At 48.5% G+C, this 11,095-nt stretch overlaps 4 protein-coding genes across 4 annotated transcripts; 2 read left to right on the forward strand and 2 right to left on the reverse strand.

The window, feature by feature from the left end:
* Nucleotides 1-129: 129 nt before the first annotated feature.
* Nucleotides 130-1,704, reverse strand: N7511_003868 (uncharacterized protein; the record flags this gene model as incomplete). The annotated part of the gene is made up of 6 exons (XM_057126293.1): nucleotides 130-1,030; nucleotides 1,082-1,159; nucleotides 1,214-1,257; nucleotides 1,310-1,435; nucleotides 1,508-1,611; nucleotides 1,677-1,704. 6 exons carry the CDS (start codon nucleotides 1,702-1,704, stop codon nucleotides 130-132), a joined length of 1,281 nt encoding a protein of 426 aa, XP_056985183.1.
* A 556-nt stretch (nucleotides 1,705-2,260) lies between these two features.
* On the forward strand, nucleotides 2,261-6,067 carry N7511_003869 (transcription initiation factor TFIID subunit TAF2; the record flags this gene model as incomplete). The annotated part of the gene is made up of 2 exons (XM_057126294.1): nucleotides 2,261-4,564; nucleotides 4,613-6,067. 2 exons carry the CDS (start codon nucleotides 2,261-2,263, stop codon nucleotides 6,065-6,067), a joined length of 3,759 nt encoding a protein of 1,252 aa, XP_056985184.1.
* Nucleotides 6,068-6,512: 445 nt separating this feature from the next.
* Nucleotides 6,513-7,018, reverse strand: N7511_003870 (putative small nuclear ribonucleoprotein SmG; the record flags this gene model as incomplete). The annotated part of the gene is made up of 4 exons (XM_057126295.1): nucleotides 6,513-6,569; nucleotides 6,629-6,703; nucleotides 6,844-6,915; nucleotides 6,989-7,018. The coding sequence occupies 4 exons, from the start codon at nucleotides 7,016-7,018 to the stop codon at nucleotides 6,513-6,515; spliced, it is 234 nt and encodes a 77-aa protein (XP_056985185.1).
* Nucleotides 7,019-7,193: 175 nt separating this feature from the next.
* On the forward strand, nucleotides 7,194-8,478 carry N7511_003871 (uncharacterized protein; the record flags this gene model as incomplete). Its single annotated transcript, XM_057126296.1, has 2 exons — nucleotides 7,194-7,272; nucleotides 7,349-8,478. The coding sequence occupies 2 exons, from the start codon at nucleotides 7,194-7,196 to the stop codon at nucleotides 8,476-8,478; spliced, it is 1,209 nt and encodes a 402-aa protein (XP_056985186.1).
* Between the last annotated feature and the right edge of the window lie 2,617 nt (nucleotides 8,479-11,095).

Genomic DNA, 11,095 nt, shown 5'->3' on the forward strand with positions numbered 1-11,095 from the left:
TGGCTTTTTAAAATCTTCAAAGATCCGCTCGGGTCCTTTGGTGGCAATGATAATATGGAGGACAACCCAATGAGACGGCCTTCAGGAATCAATCCGTGTTGCATGTAAGGTGGCGCGGTGAAAAACAATCTAATGAGTCTTGTTGGTATCAGTGGAGGCGCGGGGTTCATCGAGGGGAGCGTCACCGAGAGTGCGGTAAGCCCGGTCTCTGGCAACACTGCGATCCTTTCGAATGGTCAGGCAGTTGATGCCAAGGAAAGTGGTGATGCGGTTAATAACAAGGACTGCCCAGTGCATGTAGATGACAAAGGCAAACACGAGGTAAACACGGAGGTAGAGAAGCTCCAACCACGGAGCAATGACGGGGAAGCCAAGCATGGGAAGGTTGACAAGCACAGCGCCACCAATGAGTGGGGCTTGCAGAACAGTCCAGAAGGGGAAAGGCTGTCTCAGCAAGTGGGCCAGGATGATCATAGTAGTCATACGTCCAAACACGAAGGCGATGACCCAGCAGAACAGGACCAGGTGGTTATCGGACAGAATGGTCGAGTGAGGGGAGAAGAGCCACGCAATGATGCAGCTGGTGAAGGCAATCATAGGGACCCACTCCTTGAGAAGGGGGGTGAAAGCCAAGCCCTGCTTCTTGCGCGCAGCAGCAACGTTCATCACACAGCCGGGAAGATGGCCGAGGAAGAAACCACCCAGCAAGATCGGCACCCACAGATCCTTAATGGAAGCGGTACCAAAGATTTGGGGGATGTTGATGAATCCCGTAATGGGCTGAGACCACATTCCAGGTCCCCAAATCCCAGACGCAATCATAATGCCAATGGCGATCAAAAGACCCTCAGTTGGGCCATTGAAATAGCCAAGGTACAGCGTGTGGGTGTGGAAGGTCTCCCAGGTGGAGAAATACATGGCCAGACAGGGGACAATGGCAGTCCAGGCACCAAGTTGCGTGGCGCCGAAGCCCATTGCTGCCGTTGAAAGCAGACTGGCAAGAGTGCAGTTCAGAGAGTCGATTCCGTGACTATGTGCCTGTTAGTTAAGCGTCCATGGCTGGCCGGAGAGTGGTACAAACTCAAAAAGTTCTCCGAGGCCGCTGGATGTTCCAGTGCGTCGTGCCTGTTTACCGTCCACATTGTCGAGGGTCGAGTACCTGTGTCCTGTGAGCGAGATTCACACTATGTAACAGTCAATTGAGTTCTCTTACATCCACATGCCAAGAGCGAAACTGAAATAAATCCACGCGGGGCCCTGTTTCCATGTCAACTCGTCACTTCACAGAAAAGCAGGAATAAATGCTTACCGGTCCCACCATATCTGGCACAAAGATCTCAATGATAAAGACATTGGCGACAATCCACATGAACCCAAGAAGGGTCACCATGTTAGGTGCCATCCACATGGGAACAACCTCGACAAAGGCATTCCACTAAGCGTAGAATAAGTCAGTTGTGTGTTCAGATGCGATCAGTCTGCAACCTGGTTTTTGGGAATTCCGTACATAGTGTCTCAAGATGTAGTTGGAGATAAATGATTTGTCGACACTCGAGTACTTGTACGACTTAAGGGGCAGAAGGGCATCGTCGGAAAGGGAGTCTTGGGTCTCTATTCAGATAACGGTAATAATTAGCAAACATTCGGGTCCAATTTCATGATTGCTTGTCGCATACCTTGGACCATCCGAAGGATTGCGCTCATGGTGAGAGTTGAGGGGCGTCAAGCGGAGTTCAATGTATAGTCTGGGGGGGGATTCAGCAACACCTCAGTTCATGGCGCGCAGCTGGGAAACAAATAAGCAAGAAAAGAAGGCAAATAACAACTCAATTTATGCCCTGAACAACACTCGATATACGGGGAGAAAAGGAGGAGCGGAATGTCTCGACATGGATTTTCAAGGTCGGCATCACGTGCACTCCCGCATTGGGACGCGATCCCTACGAAGCTCGACCAGACCACGCGAGTGTTGTTTTACTTTGTCGATTGTCGCTGTCCGTTCAACCCGTGATTTAAACGTCGTTTGAGTTCGGTCGCCGGTCTGCGACCATCTCTTCTCAACAACCATCTTTCGCGCAGTCACTCGTCAGCACCTTCAGTTGCAGCTTCACCTCACGCCTTGCAACGGTCTTCGCATCTCTCGTCCGTTCGGTTTCTCGGCGCGGTCCTCGATACAATCGCCTTTCGAGTCTTATTGGGGATGCCGGTGGATGGTCTGCCCTGCGCTCCCCGCGCGTCTCGTCACTAAGGACTCTTCACGATGCCTGGTGTTGTCGATACGCCCGTCGGGGCTGCAGCACCTGCTTGGGATCTAGGATTCAGTGTCGGGCATCAAAAGGTCGAACTCGATATCGATCTGGCCAGCAAAAGCTTGAAGGGAAATACCGAAATTACCATCCATCCACACCGGCAAGACCTGGGAACGATCTGGTTAAATTTTCGGCAAGGCGAGATCAAGCGACTCATCGTGAACGGCAAACAGGCGACTGCAAAATACTCGGATCCTTACGAATCTATCCAACTCTACGGACCCCAATACCATGAACGCTTGGTCCCCAAGCTCGACAGCCTACTCCAGACCCCTCTGAAGCCCACGGTAGCCATTACGATTCCCAAAAACGTTCGAATCGACGAACTAGATCCATCATCGGCGGAAGCTCAAGACCAGATCGCCCTTCAATCGACAGCCGGTGATGTGGATGGGCCGGGAGGATCAAAGGCGCAAGAAGCAGCCCTCCCGCGATTCTCGGCTCTTACAGTGAACATTGAATTCGTTATTGAAAGCATACGTGATGGTTTACAATTCGTCGGTGTTGAACATGGAGATCGCCGTTACCCACATGCGTACACCACCAACTCGCTCGAGTCTGGTATCGGATGTCCCCTGTTTCCATGTGTCGACGATACGTCCTCGAGATGCTCGTGGGACATTTCGATTACATGCCCGAGCTCGCTCGGTGGTGTATTTGACCGCAAGTCCAAAACTGCACCGGGTTCATCGACACCGTCGCGCCCACGACCGCAAACCCGCCAACTTTCTGCCGATGACGAGGGCCTAGATATGTCCGTGGTTTGCTCCGGCGACCTGACGGATGACATTGTCGACCCCAAGGACCCCAGCCGCAAAACAGTTTCATTTTCCTCATATTCGCCATTGGGAGCTCAACAAATCGGATTCGCTATTGGTCCATTCGAATATGTTAACCTTGCCGACTTCCGCGAGAGTGACCAAGACGAACAGCTTGGACAGAACGCCATTCCTTTGCACGCATTCTGTCTTCCAGGTCGAGCCGATGAAGTTCAGAATACAAGTTTCCCCATGGCCCAGGCTATTGATTTCTTTTCGCTGTCTTATGGATCCTACCCGTACGCCAGCTACAAGATCTGTTTTGTGGACGACGTCCCCACAGATAGTCTTCCCACTGCTTGTTTATCCATTTGCAGCAGTCATCTCCTCTTCCCACCAGAGATGATTGACCCCATGTATGAATCAACACGAACTCTGGTGCATGGTCTGGCCTCGCAGTGGTCTGGTATTAATATCATTCCAAATGAACCAGCCGATACATGGGTCACTGTCGGTGTAGCATGGTACATTACAGACACATTCATGAAGCACCTTTGCGGAAACAATGAATATCGTTTCAGACTGAAACAAATGTCTGACCGGGTTTGCGAGTTGGACTACGAACGTCCTTCCATTTTCGACATGGGCAACATCCTCAAGGTCGATCCTTCTGAATACCGCTTTGTTGCACTGAAGGCACCCTTGGTCTTGTGGATCCTCGATCGCCGGCTCACTAAGGCCAGCGGAAAGCCCACTATGTCTCGCATTGTTACTCGACTGTTTCTCAACTCTCGCATGGGCGACATGCCTAATGGGGCTGTCACTTCATCTCTCTTCCAGAAGACTTGCGAGAGACTGGGTCACGCCAAGCTAGACGTTTTCTTCCAACAATGGGTTTATGGTGCAGGATGCCCACGGTTCACTGCGAGTCAACGATTCAACAAGAAGAAGCTTGTAGTAGAGATGATGATCCGACAAATTCAGGCTGAGCCACAACCTCCTCGAGATCTGGAGAAAGACACGTTTCTCCGTGACGTCAAAGAAGAAGTTCGTCACGTTTATGCAGGTGCAGTGCAACCTGTGTTTACGGGATCCATGACCCTTCGAATTCACGAAGCCGATGGTACACCATATGAACATATCGTTGAGATCAAAGAAGGAGTGACGAAGTTTGACATTCCGTATAACACTAAATACAAGAGGCTTAAGCGCAACAAGAAGCAAAGGGAGCGGGCTGTGGCAAGTGGAGATGCCGAGGTCCAAGAGGAAGTTCTCCTGTACTGTTTGGGAGATGTTCTCCAAACAGAGGAAGAAGCACAAACTTGGCACCTGGCTGACTGGACAAAGGAGGACGAAGAGCGAATGGGACAGGAGTCTTACGAATGGATTCGTATGGATGCAGACTTTGAATGGATCTGCAAGTTGTCTCTTGGCATGCCAGGATACATGTATCTCTCCCAGTTACAGCAGGATCGAGATGTGGTGGCACAGCTTGAGGTAAGACCGTGAAATTTCCGTATACAAACATCAAGCTAACAATCGCAGTCCTTGCAATACATGGCCGCTCAACGTGAACATCCTCTCATCTCCACCATCTTCGTTCGAACTCTTATGGACAGTCGATACTTCCATGGTATTCGTGTCACGGCGGCTCGCGCGTTGGTCAAACATGCCAAGGATGAAGTTGACTGGGTGGGCTTGTACCATCTTGAAACGGCATTCCAGGAACTTTTCTGTCTCCCGGGTTCCCCCATGACGCGGTCAAACGATTTTTCTGACCGAGCAGCCTACATTTTGCAGCAAGTGATTCCCGACGCGATTTCCAAAGTGCGCGACAATAGTGGAAAGACTCCTCTGCGAGTAAAACGGTTCCTCTTTGACAAATTGAAGTTCAATGACAACTCCAACAATGAATTCTCTGACAACTTTTACGTCGCCTCGCTCATGAAGTCATTGTGTAATGCAATGCTGGGCAGAACTGAGTCACGAAATGATGAAGAGCTAGATCATTTTGATATGGAACGAGTTCTCGAAACGCAAGCCGAGGAACAGCTCGAAAAAGATGCTATCGCCGAGTTTGATCGTTATCGACGAATGGATGAATGGGCCAGCTCTTTCCAGAACCTTTACTCCCGAGCTGCATTGCATTGCCAGGCGCAACTCATGCAGGCCAGGATGATCAAAGTGGATCTCATGCGATTCCTCCCCTACACGCGGGCAGGAACGTACGACCTTCTGCGGATCCAGGCATTCCAATGTTTGGTGGACCTAGATATTGGTCAAAACCCTGACCTTCTACGCTGGCTCATTTTCACCTTGTCGACCGATTCCTCAGCCTGGATTCGCCATCAGGGTCTAGGTTTGCTAGGACAGGCCTTGGCACAAGTTGCATTCGGTCGTCCCCTACCATCAGAAAACACACAGGCGGACGGCCTGATCATCGAACAAGAATCCACAACAGAAATCCGCCGGGATGATATTGCAAGACGACAAACCATTCCAGGAGCCATTACGGCCCTCAAGAGAGAACTGGCTTCCGATGGTTCTATGAAGGAGTACATGTGGGCTGCGTGCAACTCCCCAACCATGAACCTTCTGGAACTATCTGAGCTTATGGATCTTTGCCGCGTGCTTTATGATCCCATCACGTCCAAGCTTGTACGGATGAAACTTCCTCGATACTGGAAGGTCAAAAATCTGGGACATGGCAAATTGCACTTTACCAAATCCACCAATGTCCGCATGGGTCCATCAAAGGGCTCCAAACGGAAGCGCGAAGAAGGCATGCCTCCACCATCTACTCGCATTACCTTCAAAACGTCCAAAACTGGCACGACTCCCGGTACTCCGTCTGCCACTCCGCTCCCCAAACTTCACATTCCCAACCCCTCTTCCACACCCAGCGCGACTCCCAGAACCCCAGCCGCATCTACCCCCTCTACTCCAGCCAGCGGAGGCCCGCTGAAGCTCAAACTCAAGTTTGGTTCAAGACCGACTTGAGAACCCATATGTGTGTAATTTCGAAGTGCCCATTCCATGTATTCTACAAACATTTTTATTATTCATTTCTTTCTACCATGGAATCAAGCGGGAGGATAGATAGCAGCATGGCTCCAGGCGTGTGCAGTCGATTCAGCAATGGTTTCAACCCCAATATAACATGAGTTATCCTTAGTTCTGCATCCACATGCAACAGTAATCCAAGGAATCAGTCAAAAAGTAATTCGAATAGCCTTTGCAAAGTAGTCTAAAAGTACGCCCTGGCCAATGAGCAGAAAAAAATAGAACAGAAAAAAGAGGTTTTGATTGTTCCCATCAGAGAAACCGACCCAGAAACTCCCAGTAGCATTATGATCTTTTCCCGGCACTCGGTTGGTGGAGTTGTGCCTATGTGCGTGCCCCTTCCATCAGAAAAGAAACGTCGTACATCGTGTAGTTGCGTCGCTCATTTGTCAATGCGCTCGAGAGCCTCGATCATCACTACTGAGTTACCGCGAATCACCTGCGCGCCATTGTTAGTTGGGTTGCCTAGACCCTAATCATGAAGGGGGTTGGACATACGATCATGCCAATGGCAACCTTCTCTCCGCCCTCCTTCTCTTCATATGCCTCATCCAGGACGATGTTCATGAACACCTGTACGAAAGTATCGTCAGCTCATTTATCCGCTGTTGATCTGCAGTCTTTGTAAATCACAGGGGCGGAATTCGTTTCTTCGCGCCGTGCAAGTGTCGTCGCGGTAGTGCATAATCTTTAGATTGGGGTATTGGACGTACATCGTAGCCACGGAGAATACCAATGACCTTGCGGTTGCCGTTAAGTTGGCAGAAGACCCGCTTCTCCATGTACTGCAGAAAAGAGCGCGTTGTCAGCAGGGGTTCCGGGACGACAGACATGCGGTCACTTGGGAGCAGCACTCACCTTCTTCAATTCTGGCTGAGCTTGAGGCATCTTGGGCGATGTGGTTGGGTATTGGGGGGGTTTGACAAGATTCGAGAGATCGCGGAGTTGGAGTTTGGTGGAAGCTGGGTCGGATAATGGTTGTTCCTGATATGCGATAAGAGCTTCACCAAATTGCCTCCGCATTCACTTTCTCTTCTCTTCACTTTCTTTGGCTTATTTCAATATGAGTTCCAGGTTTGCCAATCGCAGGAAGCCCCGCAAGATCGGAGGCAGTGATGAGGAGGATGACGGTGCTGCGCCGGGTGAGTGATCGGTTTCTACCATTTTTAATTCCTGGTGATCTGGTTTACAGACAGTGCTAATGATGGTATGCTATAGAGCCAGTAGTTAAGAGACCCGCAAGCTCGAAAGCAAAACCGAAATCCAAGTTGCGCATGGCATTCGATCCAAGTGAGACATCGATGAACGAGGGTGACGACCAAGAAAGCGAGGTTGTCCTACCGAAACGACATGGGCTAGGACGCAAAGCTATGGAACGAAGTGCTGGCCAGCATGTTTCTTCACAAAATCTCTCTGCTCGGGTCAACCGGGATCAAGATCGACCAACATATAACAATGACTACTTAAAAGAACTGCGGGACTCGACGCCCTCAACTCCGAAGACGAGCACCGATGAAGAACCAATCAAGGCCGTGGACGTGGCAGCGAAGTTTGGAGAGGTCATGACCGTCTCGGGACAATCACATATTCCTAGTGAAGCCGAAATTCGAGAAAAGAAAGCCCGACGAGCGCGTCTGGCCATGGAACACGGTGCTGGTGCCGAGGAGGACTTCATCTCATTAGAAGACGATGACGCTGCACATGTGGATAAATGGGACGCAGTGGCAAGAGGAGAAAAACCAGCACCAGATACAAGACTCATTCGAGACGATGAGGACTTTGCGGAAGGGTTTGAGGAATATGTGGAGGATGGAAAGATCTCGCTTGGGCGTAAGGCAGAACGCGAAAAGAAACAAAAGGACCGCGAGGCTATGCGAGACCTTATCGATGATGCTGAGGGGATCTCTGACGAAGATGATTCCGATGTCGAAGAAAAGGCTGCCTATGAAGCAGCCCAAACTAGAGCTGCTATGGGACATGGCAATTCCAATGGTAGCGATCGAGCCAGCACTCCTCCCAAAATGACATCACTGCCTCGACTTGCTACCAGTTTCGAAAGACTACGCTTGTCTTTGGCATCCATGCAGAATGCAAAGACCCAAATGATCGCCCGTATGGAAGAATTGCGGAAGGAAAAGGCCGACATTGCGGATCGTGAAGTCGAGATCCAGATTATGATCAAGGAGGCTGGTGATAACTATGAGCGTCTCAAGAAGGAAGCCGGCGTTGACCCTACGGCCGAGGATGAGTCTTCGAAGGGGGCCCTAGAGAAGTCCAGAGGGTTGGAAAGTATTGGAGCACCTGTGCCAATGTCAGAGTCTTCAGATTCAAGCTTTGAGGAATCTTGATTGTTCTTTTCTTGTCTTTACGCACCCTGAAGTTGTACCTATGGATACATAACTTACTGGGCTTTCTCCTTGCGTGTACTCCAGGTCATTTATTTTGATACCCCATGGAATAGTGATACAATCCATTTCCATCTTCTTTTTTATCTCATCGATTTGGTCATTATATATATCCGCCTCGTGTACCTATATATGGATCACGTTCAATATCATGTGCCGACGCCTCATGAATATGTCTCTTGAAACCCTCATTGCCTCGCAAGACCTTTTCTTCGTTTTCAAGAATTTGTAATTGTTAGCTGCAGGAGAATTAGATTGTTGGTTGAGATAGAAGAATGCATATCAGACTCCCAATTTTCGACATCGTTCCTCAAAATATCATCAATCAACGAAGTATCTCTGTGGGAGAAGATAAGGTTGTGATTCCACTTGCCGTTAGTAGCAATATGTTGAGAAAAAGATACGAACCAATCCAAGTGAGCTTGGAAACCTTTTCGAGTGCAAATTATACCAAAATACAACTGAAAGAACACCATGGGAGAGTTCAAGGTCTCGAAGCCGGAGATGACAATGTTATCTAGTTCAACAAGGAGCTTGTTTTATTTTTTTTTTCCTCTTCTTTGATTGGGACTGAAAGAGGAAAATATTTCGTGTGCAATCAAGCAATACACATACAGGCCACACATATTGAGATATTCACTTCGATAACCAGTTCTGATTACAGTATAGGGAAGGGAAACAGCAAAGTTGTTCAGAGGCATATCTGAGTGATATATGATTCTGAGAAATATAAAACTCTAGGTACTCAGTCGCTCGTTGTTCATGACCATTAGGAGCAATGAACGTATGTTCCCTCAAAAGTTGCACGGAGCAAGGAATATCTATCAGGTGAACAAATCACAGAAAGTTCGCAGTAGGGAACAAATTTCTACATCCATCTGATTCCAAATCACGGATCCAATTATTGTAGGAGGCGGTTTTGAGACCCTTGAGCCGAAGTGCAAGCCATTGCGGCTCCGTGAATAAAAGACTCCAAGTTTAGGCTTTCGTTTCATAATGCTGAGATGCAAGTTAAAAGATCAAACGCATGTTGTTTTGACTAGGGATCCTAGAGTGTTCAGGTGATTCATCCGCTGTTATCAATACCAAGGTCCTTACCAGATGAGGCCTAAGGGATCTAACTCAGACACGACGGAATCATTGCCACTAGTTTTACCTCTAGAAGATTAATGTTGCATCACAAAATATGTGACAGACTTGGCTTGTTGGGATAATCTTCTCTGATCTTTCGAGTCATGATTAAGACATTCCTCAATACCTGCATGAGAGTTCTTTGTCCACCCTAGCCTAGATAACCTCGGTCGTTTTATCAGCAAGACGGCATAGGTCAATGGATGGAAAAGTTGTCCGTTTACTCAAACTTTATGGACTAAGAATAGCAACCCGTGAAATGCTGCCCAACACTCCTTTCAACGGTCGTTCCCATTCGTTGTAATCTTTGTCGAAGAAAATAGGGCTCGTTTCATAGTATCCGCGGAGAAATTCAAGTCTGAAAATCGATGTCAGGTCCAGTAGATAGTCAATATTCTGCTCATAGGCAGATGTAGATGTCTGAACCTGTTATTAAAGAGTGTAGTAGGGAGCGCAGGAACACCCACCTCGGCCCAACCTGTTGTATAAGTTTAATTGCATATCTTACACGAAAACTCCAAGAAACACACACTGAGATGTATTCTACCTTGATTTTGCTGTTTTCTCCCATACCCCTGTGTTGAACCCTTCCGGATCTCATCATTAGTGCGTCTTCTTTACTCTAGACAGCTCTTCGATTCCATTGGCCAAAAGAACTCTCCATTGACCGACTTTTGATCTGAATATTTCCGCAGAGAGACGCAGCTGGCCGACGGAAGCGGGAATGCGTTTAGGGATTCAAACGTCTACCCTTTGCCCCGGGGATGTTCATCATCGCCTCCCCCACTCAGCGTCTCGGGCGATTGCGTTATAATTTACTCCCGGTGGGCAAAGCAACTAGCCATTGATTTTTTCCCGCTTTATCTGCCTGCACCTTTTGTGGGCAATGACGAGTGTGGTTCGAGGCCGTGAGATTAGGGCTGGCTTTCTCTGGAAAATTTCCGCATGATATGAGACTGAAAACAGTCATTTCTTTGTTCTAAGATTTCTACAACCAGGATCAACAAATATCATGTCAGCCGGATATAATTTTAGCATATTGAATCGCCACCTCAGTGTCCCGGCACTCAATAGTACCTCGTTCAAGAATGCCTCATATTTCCCGAAACACCTGGTGGTTGATCAAATATCTGAAACATAATTCAACATTATCTTTTGTTTTTGTATAATAGTATCATGAACTGTGATTAGCGCAGTAACCGCCACGATGCATACCTACCAGCAACTGTTGTGTGATGCCAGACCTGCAGCAAGCCACGACTTGGAATGTAGTAGGCTAGAGGCTCCTCACACCTCTGATCTGGCCTCTGTGTCTCATGTAGTGGTCTATAGCTCTGGTCTGTGACATAAATATGTGACTCTCTTAGGAAGGTGTCGAGTCTGCGTGGAAAGATAAACAACATTCCCTGGGTAGGCTGTCTCAGCGCAG

Source organism: Penicillium nucicola (genome assembly GCF_028828085.1).
Source record: "Penicillium nucicola strain IBT 29836 chromosome Unknown utg000003l, whole genome shotgun sequence".
NCBI lineage: Eukaryota > Fungi > Ascomycota > Eurotiomycetes > Eurotiales > Aspergillaceae > Penicillium > Penicillium nucicola.